This window comes from Chrysochloris asiatica, unplaced genomic scaffold (assembly GCF_000296735.1).
Source record: "Chrysochloris asiatica unplaced genomic scaffold, ChrAsi1.0 scaffold00007, whole genome shotgun sequence".
Classification (NCBI taxonomy): domain Eukaryota; kingdom Metazoa; phylum Chordata; class Mammalia; order Afrosoricida; family Chrysochloridae; genus Chrysochloris; species Chrysochloris asiatica.
The window spans coordinates 6,488,049-6,504,309 of record NW_006408525.1 but is presented as its reverse complement, the minus strand read 5'-3'; the positions used below and the strand labels follow the sequence as shown (position 1 = coordinate 6,504,309).

The 16,261-nt window shown below is 37.6% G+C and overlaps 1 protein-coding gene across 1 annotated transcript in view; it reads left to right on the top strand.

Annotated features, from left to right (window-relative positions):
- Positions 1 to 16,261, top strand: part of GGNBP2 (gametogenetin binding protein 2) — a 37,297-nt gene that overhangs the window by 7,604 nt on the left and 13,432 nt on the right. The window contains exons 3-5 of the mRNA XM_006832348.1: positions 2,815 to 2,895; positions 5,999 to 6,252; positions 13,346 to 13,444. Coding sequence (XP_006832411.1) covers positions 2,815 to 2,895; positions 5,999 to 6,252; positions 13,346 to 13,444 — 434 coding nt within the window. The remainder of the gene's footprint in view (positions 1 to 2,814; positions 2,896 to 5,998; positions 6,253 to 13,345; positions 13,445 to 16,261) is intronic.

Below are 16,261 nucleotides of genomic sequence, written 5' to 3'. Positions count from 1 at the left end.
TTTAGACTGAGCCACAAATGCCCAGCTATCTTTGCTTCTTCATCAGAGGTGAATCTACTGCCACAAAGGACTGCTTTCAGGAGACCAAACATGTGGAAGTTAGATGTAACAAGATCAGGACTATAGGGAGAATACTTTAACACCTCAAAATGAAATTTTTGCATGTCAACAGTGTGGGCAGAGATGTTTGGTTGGGTGTGCATTGTCATGGACGATCACAACGCCCTTGGGTAGCAGTCCTGTGTGTTTAATCCCAAGTTTAGGCTTCAGCTCTTCAGTGAGCATCTCAATGTAATGAGCACTGTTGATTATTGAACCTTTTTCCTGATAGTGTTCCAGTACTGAACCTTGAAAATCCCGGAAAACTAAAAGCATCAATTCCATACTCTGCCGTTTACTCCAGGGTTAAGTTGATGAATCCGTGTCTCGTGGCCATTTAACAATTTTTTAAAAGAAACCTTCCTTTGAGTACCCATCCAAATTTTGTTTGTAGATGTCCAGACACTTCTCTTTCTGCTCTTCCATGAGTCGTTTCAGTACCCATCTTGCACATAATTTTCATAGGCAAAGCCAAGGTTGATTTGCAGATGATTTGCCGCATAAACCACTGTCACTCGTCTGTTTGATAGAATCATTTCACATACACGCTCAGTGCTGTCATGAGCTTGTGTGCTGTCATGAGCTGTGGACAGGGTCGGATATTTTAATATAACTGGAGTGCACATAATTTTTTGCTTAACCTCATATATAGAACTGTCCTTTTAGTATCTGTTTGTTTTTCTACTTATGTATCCAGTATTTGCCCCACTTTTATGAAATCAAGAAAAGATCGTATATGTAGTGTTTTTACTTGCTAGCAGTCTGCAGTTTGTTTTAGAATAAGTGTGTTAATGTGAAGGGAAGGAATGATCACCTCCACTAAAGAAGGTGTTTGTGGTGCTGGTTGGGGAATGGAGGAACTTTTCTTCATAAGATCACATGCAACTGGGTGGGGTGTTTTTTTTTTTTTGTTCTGTTTTTGTTTATGCTCTAAATGGGTCTCTTCATCTTGGTTTCACTCTTGTGAGATAATTGGGCATGTAGGAGTTTGTGGTCCTCTGAAAACAGAAGTTGAGTCCTAGTACAGTATGTTTGATACATTTAGTGTTACTTTAGTTAAGATGTAAATATGCTATTATATTTCATTGTTTTGAAGGCATTATTTTTTTCACTTTTTAATATCTCTGAAATTGGGATGCATCTTAAATTTGAACTTATCCTTCAGTTATAATGGCTGGCTTTTTTCTTATTGATTTGCTACTGTTTTATATTCTACTATTTGAAATCAGTGGTGTCACAGATCAGTGAAATGTGCTAATTGCTCATTCCCATTATGGCATGCTCTGATAAAATCCTTAAGCTTCACATCTTTCTTTGTCTGGTACTGAATTTTGATAACTGGGGAAACATCACAGTATCTTTTTTGTTCATAATTAAAACGAGTATTGTTGCTGTTTGTTGTTAAGTGCCGACGAGTTGCTTCTGACTTGTAGCAATCGTGTATAGGATTTCCTAGGCTTTAAATCTTGGAGGGAACAGAAAGCCTCATCTTTCTCCCTTGCAGTGCTTGGCAGGTTCCTACTGTGGACCTTGTGATTTGCAGTCCAGTACTTAACCATATGGAAACACATATATATTATATGCCAAGTACTGTTCTGAGTGTTTATATAAACTCATTTAATAATTATTACTCGAAAACTTGCTATTCCCCTGTCAGAGGTATAACTAACTAAAAATGTCAGGTTATTTTATTTATTGGATGCAATTGTTGGGTGCTGCAACAAATACTTTCAAATATTATTTAATCCCAACATTGACTTTAGGAGGTGATTGTTGTTGTTGAGTACCATAAGAGTTGGTTCTGACTCAGCAACCGTTAACGGGTAGAGAATGTCTGGCCCGCTAAATCATTGGGTCTGACCCTGCCAAGGCAACCGCAATTCCAGCCACCTCGTTGTTAAGGGCATTGTGTCACTTCTGACTTACAATGACCCTATATAGGGTGGCCATCACATTTGGTGGTTGTGTGTTGTGGAGTCGGTTCTGACTCATAGTAACCCTGCATAGGGTTTCCAAGGCTGTAAATCTATACAGGAGCAGAACACCTCACCTTTCTCCCACAGAACAGCTGGCAGTTTTGAACTGCTGACCTTGAGAGGATAGCAGCCCGACTTGTAACCACTACACTACCAGAGCTCTTTAGGAGTAAGTTCATTAAATGTTTGACCAAATATAATAGGATAATTTTTTAAGTTGGTAATTTTGTATGGCCTGTATCTTGTTACAAAGTTTGGCAGAAAAAAGGTTTCCCACCCCTGCTGTATAGGATTTCCCAAGCTTTAAATATTCCAGGGAGCAGAAAGCCTCATCTTTCTCTCAGCATAGAGGCTGTGGCAAGCTTGAACCATGAACCTGTGGTTTCACAGTCCGGTGCTTATCATATAGAGCTACTGTGCTCCATTGAGAGGTCATTAAAAGGAATTTTTACTTAACCTCATTTTGCAAATGAGGAAACTGAGAATCAGGTAAAGTTAACTTTCCCAGAGTTATTACAGATTATAAGTGGTAGAGTTTGGATTTGTTCCCTGATTTCAATGCCTTTGATCCATTCTAATCAATGTATATAATTTGAATTTTTTTCTGTTTTAAATTTGAGAATAGAGGGTATGAAGTCTGGTTTTACAGACTATTTTTATTTTATGAGTTTATAAAATTGGTTGCATTGTGTGTTTGAAGATGACAAAATAATTGATTTGTATTCTTTTGTATTTTAAGATGGTGATGGAATTTCCTGACAATGTGTTAAATCTTGATGGGCATCAGAATAATGGTACACAGCTAAAGCAGTTCATTCAGGTAATAGTTTTTAAATCAATATTTGAATTGGGTTGTGTGTGTACTTTAAAGAGTTGTAAGATTTAGTAATGTTTTGCCTGTTGTTACATGCTGTAAAATCTGTGCCAACTCATTGTAACCCTGTGTAGGGTGACTGCTGGGTTTGAACTGCTAACTTGGGCATAGCAGTCCAGTGCTTATATAGCACCATACCAGGACTCTTTGATTTACCTAGCTCTTAAAATATCAGTGAAATTGCTGAAGTAAATAAAATTCAATATCTGATACATGTACCTGTCATGTGAAAGAGATGAGTAGTGTTATGTTAACATTTAGGTCTATTATTGTTTTGTGCCCAGGGTAGCTATGGGTTGGAACCTACTTGGTGGCACTTAAAACAATGCCAACCAAGGAGCTCTGGTGGTGCTGTGGGTTAGGCGTTGGGCTGCTAACCACAAGATCCATAGTTCAAACACACCAGCTGTTCTGAGGGAGAAAGATGAAGTTGGCTGCTCCCTAAAGATTTACAGATTTGGGAATCTTATATATGGTAACTGTGAGATGGCACTTAACTCTGAGGGATGACTGGTGGGTTTGAACCGCCGACCTTAAGGTTACCAGTCCAGTACTTATCCTACTACTCTACACCATGACTTATTTACATGTCTGTCAGACTCTATTTTCACCAGGTCATCTTTCCTTTTTTTTTAAAAAAAGGGTGTCTTAGATATCTAGGGCTGTTGTAACAGAAATAACACGAGTAGTTTTAACAAATCAAATTAATTTCTCACAGTTTAGGAGGCAGGGAGTCTTTAATTCTGGACAGTGTGCTCAGAGAAGGCTTTTTCTCTCTCTCTGTCGCTTTGGGGATGGGCCTGTTTATTGGTTCCTTTGTGATCTTCATGTGGCATGGTATCTACCTTCCCCCATCTCTGCTTCTTTTCTGCCTTGCTTAATCTCCTTGTAAGTCTCAAAAAGAGATTGACTCAAAAGTATACCTTGCACCAATACTGTCCCTTTAACATACCAAAAAAACCCCATTCCCAAATGGGATTTTAACCAGTCACTTTGAATACTAAGGTGCATCTGACCCAAGCCTGGTCTTTTCAATGCATGTGAAAGCTGGGTGACTGAATAAGGAAGACTGAAGAATTGATGTCTTTGAATTATGGTAGTGAATTATACCATGGACTACCTGGAGAATGAGCAAATCTGTCTTAGAAGTATAGCTAGAATGCTCCGTAGAAGCTTTGGACCTCATGAAAAGGAGGGACCAGTCCCTGGAGCAGAACATCATGCTTGGTAAAGTAGAGGGTCAGCAAAAAAGAGGAAGACTGTCAAGGAAAGGGCTGACACAGTGTCTGCACTAATACACTCAAATATAGCAATGATTGTCAATGCTGCAGGACTAGGGAGTGCTTTGTTCTGTTGTGCATAAGGTTACTGAGTCAGCACCAACTCAGTAGTGCCTAATAACAGTAACATTAAAAAACAAAACAAACCCAACCCCATTGCCATCCAGTCAGTTACTAACTCGGCCACCCTAGAGGACAGTTAAACTGCCCCATGGGGTTTCCAGGGTTGTAATCTTTGTGGGAACAGATTGCCACATCTTTTTCCCTTGGAGCAGGTGGTGGGTTTGAAGTACCACCCCTGTGGTTAACACTCCAGTACTTATTCTGCTGGGCCACAGCAGGACTTCAAGCAGACCAGAGGTACAGGGGTTAGGATTTAAAACACAAATTCTTAAGGGATATGATTCAATCCATAATATAGGGAATGTAACTTTTCATTAAAAACTTGTTGGTTTTCTTCTCTAATAACTTTTCACTCAAGTAAGAATAGTCTTGTATTATGGACTTACCTGAGTTTTTAGTTCATGAGCCATAGGGTAGTTTACAAGCATTTTGTATACAATCAAGATAATGAAGCATGAATTGTTAGTTTATTGTAAAAGAGCATTTCTTGTCTATATGGAATCAAAGTAATAGATCCTAGAGAAGATGGCAAAGCACATGTAGGTCTCCAAGGATGGGGCTCATAGACAAGGTCCTTCTACAGAGCTCACAGAGAAATCCTTCCCCTTGAAAACCTGTGCTATTAATTTGGATTGATAGCCTCCTAAACTGAGAGAATAAATTTCTGTTTAAGCCATCCATTTGTGGTATTTCTATTACAGCAGCACTAAATAATAAAAGACAGTGGTAAATATGAGAAATGCTTCTTGGGACTTAACTTACAGTCCCATCTCTTTTTGTTAAATCTGGAGGTATTATTTGTGGTGCCCCTATAACTCCATCCAGGTAAGAGTGACTTCACTTTTGCCTGTTCATCTTTAGCTGTGGGTCTTCTTCATTTTTCTACCTTGTCATAATCGACAGTTAGCATTCACATGTACTAGCATGCTAGTGGAGTGCAGGTAACACTGTAGGGATCAGCACTGGGCTGCTCACAATAAGGTCAGCAGTTCAGACCCACCAGCTGGTCCTCGGGATAGATAGGAGGTTTATGCTCTTGTAAAGACTTACAGCCTTGGACACCATATACAGGTGGTTGTGAGTCAGAGCTGATTTGATGGCACCTAACAACGGCAGCAGCTTGTTACTCACTATAAGCTTCTGCATGGGTAAGATAGCTCTTGTTTTCTTCTCTTAATCAGTAACATTCCTGTCCATATCCCTAGGTTGAGATTTGTTGCTCTACATGATCACCATTCTAACTTGATTCCTATAGCTAAGCATAGTGTGTTGCTAAATGGGAAGAAGACTTGGGAAAGCTATATTGTCTGTATTATTTTTTCTTTTGTTTTTTTATTGTGAGTACTAGGCTAACTAAACAAGCCCTACATTTCCTGATGCAGGCTGCTTTTTACTATACTTGGGACATAGAATGCTGAGGCCTGGCATCCTAAGCAGAATTTCTTATACCCTAGGTTCTAGAACAAGGGAATTTGTGGAGCAAACTCAATACAGCAAGACTAGTCCGCCTTTTTGACTCAGATTGCTGACACACAGTGAGCCCTGCCTAGGTTGTACTTACTATACTACCAGAAATGGTAGTGAAAGAATAATTCTGTGTCTTTCTTTCTTAAGAAGTCTTCATTTTTTCCCCCTCTTTCTTTCAGCGACACAGTATGCTTAAGCAACAAGATCTCAGTATTGCCATGGTGGTGACATCACGTGAAGTCTTGAGTGCACTTTCTCAGCTTGTCCCATGTGTTGGTTGTCGCCGCAGTGTGGAACGCCTCTTTTCTCAGCTTGTAGAGTCTGGAAATCCTGCCCTTGAGCCCCTGACAGTAGGACCCAAGGGGGTTTTGTCTGTAACTCGAAGCTGTATGACTGATGCTAAAAAGCTTTATACATTATTTTATGTGCATGGGTAAGTATAATCTGTTAGGAAAAAGTGGGTTTGTTCAATTTTTAAACAGCTTGGTGTTCACTTTTTCTAAATTTGGTTAAGAAAAGAATAGGAAATATTTAATTCAGCAATTTTACTGAATAGCTTGTATGTGCCAACCCACTGGGCCATTGCCATTTATTTGATTCTGATTCCTAGTGACCATGTGTAGGGTTTTTGAGATGTAAATCTTGGTGGGAACAGACAACCTCATCTTTTTCCTGCCGAGTGGTTGGTGGGTTTGAAGCGCCAGCCTTGGTGTTAGCAGCCCAGTGCCTAACTCACAGTGCCGCCAGGTGTCCAGTTTCTGCTCTTATGTGGAAAGAAACATTATTAAGTCAATATAATTTGTCAGGTATGATAAGTAACAAAGAAAAAGCACAGAGTAAGATATGCATAGAATTACTCTGAAGATGTCTGATAAAATGACATTGGAACATAGACATGTATAAAGTGGTTAAAGCAGATCATGTAGATCTCTGGGAAAAGCAGAGGGAAATAACAGGTAACAAGTTCATGTGGTAGAGTGACTGAAAAACACCAAGGGCGCCATGTGGCAGGAACAGAATGGATGGATGGAGTATTAATAAAAGGTCAAGTCAGAAGTATAATCAAGTGCCCTGTAGGTCATCCTGAGGTTTTTGGATTTATAAGTGCAATGGGAAGCTTTGAGACTTTTGTGCAGCATAGTGACATGGCCTGACTTGATGAATAAAGTCTCCCCTTCTGTTAGAAGTAAAAGAGGAGTTTTGTTTCTAAATTGCAGTTGGGCTGTGTATAGTGAAATTGCTGAGTGCTTCAAAGTTTAATAAAAGAGAAGGGATTTTCACATATGAGAAGTTTAAGGAAATAGTAACTATTAGTTATACATTAGTAACCATTCCATCAGTTAATCTACAAATGTCCTGGAGCCAGTCTCTGCAAATATTTTGTGAAAATAGTCCCCCTTATCTTACAAGGACAGGGACAGCTTGTGCTAAAGCATTCTTTCCGAGTATAGCCATGGTTTTGCCCCCCACTCCTCATTCCTCAGAGACAGGGCAGATTATCCCTAATATATTACTGTGAGTTTGGCCTGAAAAGGATCCCTTTTATTTTAGGTGTGCTTGGACATTCCCTTCTTTTGATCTTGCCTACACTAGGGGGCACTGATCATGTCACCCATAATAGAGTCACTTTTCTTGTGCACAGACTTTTATTTATCTTATCATTAAAAAAATGTTGGGCTGTTTTACTGGGGCTAAGTCTCTCTTTATTATACCTATATTTTTGCTTAGCAGGTAGGGTCCTATCTGAAAACTATCAGACATATTTAATAAGGCATTTGACTACTACAACAAATAATAATATGGAAAGAATCCAGTTTGCAGTATTGAGCACAGCCAAGAACTAGTACTACTATTGTGCAACCTGCCAAAGATGTCTATAAAGGGGAAATTGGACATAGATGGTATTGAGAGACTATTTTTCCTTGTGTAGAAAGGGGATAGTTATATTTAATGGTATAAATCAGTTTTCTGGTACAGTTATTACAAATGGATAATCGTCTTGACTCTAAGTTTTCTGAACTCTAAAGATGGACATAGATTCTTTTAGTTCTATTCTTATAATTTTTATATTGTGTAAATGAACATCTTGTCCAAAATTTAGGGAGTTCTGGATGAAAAACCAAAAATCATTTCAACAGTTGGAATCAGAAGAGTCTTACCTAGCTTCAGAGCATTTCTTTGTTCTGATTTGGGTTGGATTTAAAAATGATACTTAAAGGTGAGCCAGTAATCCAGAGGGATATAGCCAAAGTGTCACACATATTCCACATTTGAAGGTGAGACGGAAATTAATGATAGCGTTAGGTGTGTGAGGCAGCAACTCAAAAGGGATTGCCAAAGGGTGTGAATTTTCATGTCTAGGTCAGAGAGGGTGATGACAAATCCAACATTCATACAGATTGCCAATGCTGGCTCCTGATTGGGCCAGCTTATTAAATGTGTTTTCTATTCAAGCATTAGAAGGAATTATTCAAGAATGAAGTATAAAACTTGACGTTCCATTATGAACAAACTACTACGGAAGGAAGTCCAAAGTAACAAAGTACAATGAATAACATAGCTACAATGATAAAGTCCAAGGATTTCAGCAGTCTGCATGGAGTTTTGTCCATGGGATGAGCTGTCTCCTGGTCATTAAGGGCATTTAAAAATGTTTCTGCTGTCTGACCAAGGTGTGGAAATTTATGTAAAAGGGGAAGGTAATAATTTGGCATCTAGAGTCTGTAATGTATGAACATACTTCTCTAAAGATGTGTAGGAATCAAGAAGAATTAAAATTTGTCCATATTTAGGCATAGCAGAATGCGAACATACTTGAGATATTTCATTTTCTGAGGTAGAATCTGAGTTCTGATTTACATATTAATTAAATATTCCAATTTTAGCTTAGATTTATAGATTGCTGTCTTCTCATTGTGATCCCACCATTTCATGACTCTTTAAAATTGTATTAACTCTTTCCTTTAGCTGTATTTCACCTTTGCATATACATAGATTTTTGTAGTTATCTGGTCTTTGAACTCCTTATATAGTTCTTTATTTTAAATCTCATTTTTGTCTTTTCTTTCATTCATCTCTTAACATTTCATTGTTTCTTTTCAAATTAATTGTTGGCAGTTTTTGTAAACTAAGACAGGTAATGCTCACTTCCCCTCCAGCATTCTATAACTTCAGACAAAACTACTCTCTCTCTGCCTCTTTTAAAATAAAAAAAATTACCAGTTATTTTACCTTCTTGCCCTTCAGGACATGCTAAAATTTACAACTTTGTTCTTATAGTGGTTGTTCCAAAGTTGTCAGGAGTTTGTCATGGGTCATTGAGAGAGAATACTTGAGTTATTTAACCAAAGATATTTAAGTCAAAAACCTTAGCTTTTTCTAAACTTTTGTCACTTGGTTTTCAACTCAGAAATTTATTCTGAACCCTTGTCTTTGACGTAGATTGTACAAAGAATAAAATTAACTTTTAAACCTAGTTGTTGTTAAGTACCGTTGAGTTGATTCCGACTCATAGTCACCCTCTTATCAAGTTTCCGAGGAGCAGCTGGTGAGTTTGAACTGCCAACCTTGTGGTCAAATGCTTATTCTACTGTGCAACACCTTTTTAATGGTAGAAATTCTGTTCTTCGCTATTTGACATTAAAGCTCTTCAAAAAATTTTTCATAAATTTGCCTCAAATTTTTAGCTATGGTTCATAAGAATTTTGACTATATCACATAAATTCCCTTTTAATTTTTAAATTTCAGTCTCTTAGGTATAACCCTTTAAATGACAAAAATGAACTTATTACCATACCTAAACAATACTAGGGAGCTTCAAAAAGTTTGTTAAAATGGTATTAAACGATAATGAAATTTATCCACAAACTTTTTGAAGCCTATCTACCTAGTTTAATGTTGGTGAAACACCTATTTTCTGACAGCATATGTCATCGTTGTTATGTGGTGTGGTGTCAGGTTGGTACTGACTCATAGCCGCCCTCTGTAGGATTTCCGAAAAGTGACTGGTGAGTTTGAACCCCCAACCTTGCAGTTAGCAGTGTAGTACTTTTCCTATAGGGCCACACCAGGATTCTAGACAGCATATATTATATAAATGTCTAATTAAAAGGAAAAAAAAAACACACAAAAATGGGTGAGTCTAAGATTAAATCAAAAAAATAAAAATTTTGAATAGAAATAATAGACTATTTAAACAAAATTTACTTCCAACTTTTATGTTTTGTAATACACAGATTTAAATCTCTTAAGATTTTTATGTAGTTTACTGATACCAAACTGAATGAATAGATATTAATTATAATTGAAGTTTGTATGCTCTTAAACTTTTGTGCTGTGCATCTGCACAAAGTTGACAGATCCCTCAGTCCTTTGTGGAGCCAGGCTGCCACCATTTCTAGTGTAAGCAGCACTGATCTAGCTCAGTTGTCTTGTAACGAGGTGGGCAACTACATTTGTACTCAGTTATCTTGGCAGGGACAATTATTAACATAGTCTAGAAGGATGTCTTCAGGGCTTTTAACACAAGCCTGTCTTGCATACTTTATAGGATCCTTTGTTGTTACTAAGTGACATCAAGTCGGTTTCCAATTTCAGCAATCCTGTATTTAGGGTTTCTGAGGAGCAGCTGGTTGATTTGAACTGCCAACCTTTTGATTCTCAGTCCAGTACTTACCCTACAGAGCCATACCAGAAGTCCTTCAAAGGAGCAGTTTAGGACAAATCATTACTTTTTAAAGTCTTGCTAATACCAATTAGTAGATACAATTTTTTTTTTCCTTCAGTGTACTTTTCAGTTACACTGATTAATATCAAAATTTCTCAGAGTAGCTACTACAAGCTCAGGCACAAGAGTCAGCTTTTTTTAGAAAATGAAGATTTTAGACAACTCCATGGAACGCATCACCATGACATTCTCCTTGATATAAGACAGGAATTTAGAACACTCTAGATTAGAGGCATGCTCTCAGCACAAAATGAAAGGAAAATGTATAAACTCACTGGTATGTGAGTCCAGCTCAAAAATGAGGCAGTCCTTGGGTCATAAAGGAGATCTGTTCTTTTGTCTTTAAGAATTTGTAGTAAGTCAGACCAGGTGCCTATAGTTCCTATTTAGCCTTACTTTTGTGCAAGAAAAGGCCTCTTCAATGATTTCAAAGCTGCACAAGGAGCATTATGATGAATATGATTGTGATGAAGAGTTTGTTACAAGTAGGGGTTGATTTGGTTGTTCAAAGTGAAGGAAAATTTACTTAGCATTTAAGTGCAGGTAGGAGCTGTTCCTAAGTTGGATGGTCATAACTAGGGACTGCCTGTACTACACGAGACAAACATGGGCAGCTCAGTTTCTTAAAGTGTATATAGCAATTCTTGTATGAGAGCTAAATTAAATTAACTTGTTCTGTAGAGTTGGTTCCAACTCATAGTGACCCTGTATATGGTTTCTGAGGAGCCACTGGTAGATTTGAACTACTGACCATGCAGTTAGCAGTCCACTGCTTATCCTATAGCACCACACCAGGACATTCTTTATGAGAACACTGGTTTTGTCTCACTCCCTCAAAGATGCAGCAGATTAACCTGAACCGGTTAACTGTGAATTTGGCCCAAACATCTGTCATATTTTTACGTTTGCTTATTTGACAGTTGTGTTTAGGATACTGTAGGAAGCGAGAGCAGGACAGGTTGGAAGCAGAGAAAGAAACGCTATTTAATAATACAGATAAGATAGTGGTAACTTGGAACAGGATGGTAGCCATGTGGGTGTGAAATAGGTTCTAGACCTATTTTGAGGCATAAACCATTATAAGGCTTGTTGATAGGTTGGATGTAAAGAAAGGCATTTAGGGTGATTTACAGATTTGGGTCCCAGAGAACAGGACATATGGTTTCCATTTACTGAGAAGGATAAGACTGCAGTTTTGAGGGAAGGATCAAGAACTCACTTTTGGACATTTTAAGTTTGAAATATCAGTTGGACATCCAAGTACAATTCAGAGAGGTCTGCCTTGAATATATAAACTTGTATCATCATCAGCCTACATATGGTGTTTTACAGCCATGAGTAGAAAGATGGAGTATAAACAGGAAAAGAAGCGATCTGAAGACTGAACAGTGATTTTTCCTATTTAGAGGTAGTGGTAGTGATTTTGTATTTTATTCTGCTTGAGAGAAACAGCTTTGAAAAGTTCTTGAACAGAAATGTAACAATCTGGCTTGAGTTGTGAAAGAATCATTTTAGCTGTTCGGTACAACCTGGACTACAAAGGGTAAAGGTAGAGTTTATTGGTTAGATGTATAATATGGTTAATAGTGGTACATATTCTATCTTTGCATAAACTTTCCGTCTTTGATTTCCCATCAGGATATTGTATGTATTTAATAATTGAACAAAAGAAAATGGTGTTGAGTCTGGTAATGTTGTTGTACGGTGGCATTGAGTCGGTACCGACTCATAGCGACCTTTTGCACAGTAGAACCAAACACTGCCCAATCCTGGGCCAACCTCACTACTGTTGTCACGCTTGAGTCCATTGATGCTGCCACTTGGCTAATCCATCTTCCTCTTTTTCTCTGACCCTCTACCTTACCAAACATGATATCCTTTTCCAGCGACTGGTCACTCCTGACAATATGTCCGAATTATGAGAGACACAGTTTGGCCATCTTGACCTCCAAGGAGCACTCTGGCTGCACTTCTTCCAAAATGGATTTATTGGTTCTTTTGGCAGTCCATGGCACTTTCAATATTCTCCTCCAACACCATAACTCAAAAGCATCAATTCTTCTACAGTCTTCCTTAATCACTGTCCAGCTTTCACATGCATATGAGGTTACTGAAAATACCACGGCTTGGGTCAGGCACACCTTAGTCCTCAAGCTGACATCCTTGCTCTTCAACACTTTTAAAAGGTCTTGTGCAGCATTTTTGTCTAATGCAATATATCATTTGATTTCTTGACTGCTGTTTCCTTGAGTGTTTATAATTGATCCAAGAAAAATGAAGTCCTTGACAACTTCAGTCTTTTCTCCATTGATAAAAATGTTGTTTATTGGTCCAGTGGTTTTGTTTTCTATTCATTGAGATGTAATCCATACTGAAGACTGTGCTCTTGGATCTTCAACAGTAAATATTTTAAGTCCTTTTCACTTTCAGCAAGCAAGGTTGTATCATTTTGCATATTGCAAGTTGTTAATGAGTCTGGTTATAGTAATAGAATATTTGAGCGCCCAGCATACTGTCAGACACAGTGGTAATACTGGGGGCTGAGCAAGGCAGATGTGGTCTATGGGAAAGAGTACATTGAATAGGACACATCTTTGTGACATTTTTGACAGGCTAGGGATGGAGTAGAAAGACAAATATAAAGACTTTGGGGTTAGAATTTCTGTGATACATTTTTAAGGTAGGTGATTTATTTATGATACTTTAGACGTCTCATAAAGGTAGAAAAGGTTGAGATTAAAAAAAAATGCTAACGAAAGATAAATATGAATCAAAACTTTGAATGGTTTATTTTAACTAGGTCCAAACTAAATGACATGATAGATGCTATTCCAAAAAGCAAGAAGAACAAGAGATGTCAGTTGCACTCCTTAGATACACACAAACCAAAACCTTTGGGGTAAGTAGAGCTTTGTTAAGATTATAATTGTTAATTATATTTAATGAAAAGAAAAGTTTTGTTATAATTTATGACATAGTTCAAATAAGTATGTCTCTTGATTCTATAGGACTTTTTGCAGTGAAATATATAGGAAGGAGGTTGAGATCTGGAAATTAATATAGTTAATAGCTTGTTTTTCAAAGCGGTAATATTTTATCTATGTTAGTAGTCATATAAATGATTTTTCTTTTTCTCTCACTAATAATTTTTCAAGGTTTTTTTTTTTTTTTTCTTAAGTCTTGAATTAGTTATGACACTGTGGTTATGGAACGAATTTGCAGTCTTCTTGGGTAGGTTCTACAGTGTTCAGGGCTGCTGCTGCCCCACCATCCAGCGTACTCTCACTGGTTTTTCCTATCACATTTTTGGGGAAGAAGGGTGGTAAGGAGAAGTTATTGAAACTTGAAGGGAACAGAAAAGACTTCTGTTTTTGAGAGGACAGGATGACATAAAGCTTATTTTGGAGTAATTTTAAGTTAACTAAAAATATTAATGTCATTAACAAGCATCATTGCTATATAGACATTTTCCTCTTTGATTGAAAAAAAATAGACCTGGTGACCAGGTGGTAGTATATTAATAATATCTGTTAAAGTCCCCCCCACCTCCATACTTAGGAGTAAAAATTTTACAAATGATAAAAACTGTCAGGCGCATAGAAAAGTAGAATAGAAAGGAATTCCCATGTACCTTCATACAGATTCAGTAGTTACCAAGATTTGCTATTTTTGTTTCACTTATTTACCTTTTTCTTTGTTAAAAAGTATTTTAAAGTAGTTCCAGACTTCATGTAATTTTATGCTTACATACTCAAGTCCCTTTTATATGGACATTTTCTTTCGTAACTACAGTGTCCTTGTAACAACTAGCAAAATTAACTATTAATGGTCTGATACCCAGTTCATACTCAGATTTCTTCAGTTGTTTCTAAAAATGCCTTTTTACAGTTCTTTTCAATCAGGATCCAAACAAGAACCACAGTTTAATGACATCTGACTGTGACAGAACTTTGAACCCAGTAGTGGGCTGCACAACCTAAAATGGTTATCTAAGGCTAGCCAGAGAATTCCTGACTAAGGAAAGCAGAATTCACTCTGATTTTCTTACTAGACAATGACTAGTTGGCTGAAACCACAGAGTAATGAGTAGTATGATATGACATTTAGCCCTAAAAATCTTGCCTTCTGATTAATTTGACTTTTTTTGTTATGCATCTACTTTATTGAGTAACTAAAAAGTAATAGATACCCCAGCACCTTACATGTCTGCTCATTGCTGCCTTCCATCAAAGACTGTCATTCCACATTTACTTTGAATTCCGTTTTCTTTCTTCTTATTGACTTTTCCAGATATCTGTTTTTATTAAATTAACATACACTTAGGGTTTCCTATCTGTCAGCTTAAAAACAAAAACAAGCCTCCATTGATTTTTCACATCCCCCTCCAACTTCAGCCCCACTAGAAATGTTTAGAAAGTTGCTTGCTGATATGGAGTCGGTATGAATGGCATTGACATGATCTTAGGTGGTCTTGCCTGAGGTCTTTTCAATTACTCCCACATGCTTTATGGATTTCAGCCAAGATTACCTCTCTTCCATCGCTAGTATATGTTTCCACTGTTGATCCAATTCCCTTTTTTTGTTTAGACTAATCTCCAAGGAACATAGAACACTAATAAATAGCAACAACAATCCAGATCAGCCTGAGAGTATTTCCATATTCTTGCAAGTAAATCCAAGTTAATGTCTGTTGGGAAGTACGTTTGAGATCCAAAAGAAAGTTGCAGGCTGGAGTTGTAGGCCCTATAGCTGAAAAATAATGGATCATGCTTTTTAAAGTTACCTAGGGGAATAGAAAGGAGCTCTGGTAGTGTAGTGGTTACGAGTCGGGCTGCGAACCGCAAGGTCAACAGTTCGAAACTACCATCTGTTCCGTGGGAGAAAGATAAAGTTTTTCTGCTCCCGTAAAGATTTACAGCCTCAGAAACCCTGTACAGGGTTGCTATGAGTCGAAACCGACTCCACAGCACATAACAACAACAGGAGAGTAGAGGAAGAGGAATTCAAGTTAATGGTGGAGAAGAAGCCAATAAAGAAATTTGACAGTGGCCAGAGAGGTGGGCAGAAACCAAGGGAAGAATGTTTCAAGGAGGACTGGTCAGCTGTGTTGGATGCTGCTGAGTCATCAAGGACCCAGAAGTGTTCCTTGACTTAGCAGCACTGATAAGTAAATGGTGAACAGATCGCTAGTGGTTGAATGAAAGTAGAATCCAGATTGGAATGGATGGAAATGTGAACGCATTGTAAGGTTACAGTGGGTTCAACCCTGAGTGGAAAGTGAAAGTGGAATGACCACTTTTTTCCAGGACCTTGATCTTGTTGAAGTCAGGGAGTGATAGAAGACATAAGATTTAGAGAAATTAGATAAAATCCTTATTTGAACTATAGAATTTTTTTATGCTTAAAGATTTTTTTTTTTTTTAAAGAAAAATGCTTGCCCATTCTGAAGAAAATATTATACCAGCTCATTCTTCCTTTCATGAATCTTTTCCTCAATTATGAGAACTTGAATTTGAGAGTTATTCAATTCTAGGAAATTAAGGGTCATTGAAGCATAATTAGAAAAAATATATGGGAATAGAGAGTAGAAGGATATAACATGGACGGCAGAGCAGTAATTGAGGTTTTTCTGATAAAATATGAGAGCTGAACTATGGCCCAAACTCTTGTGAAGGGGAAGTGGGTTGAAGTAGGGGAGTCTGAACTGTACATGTGG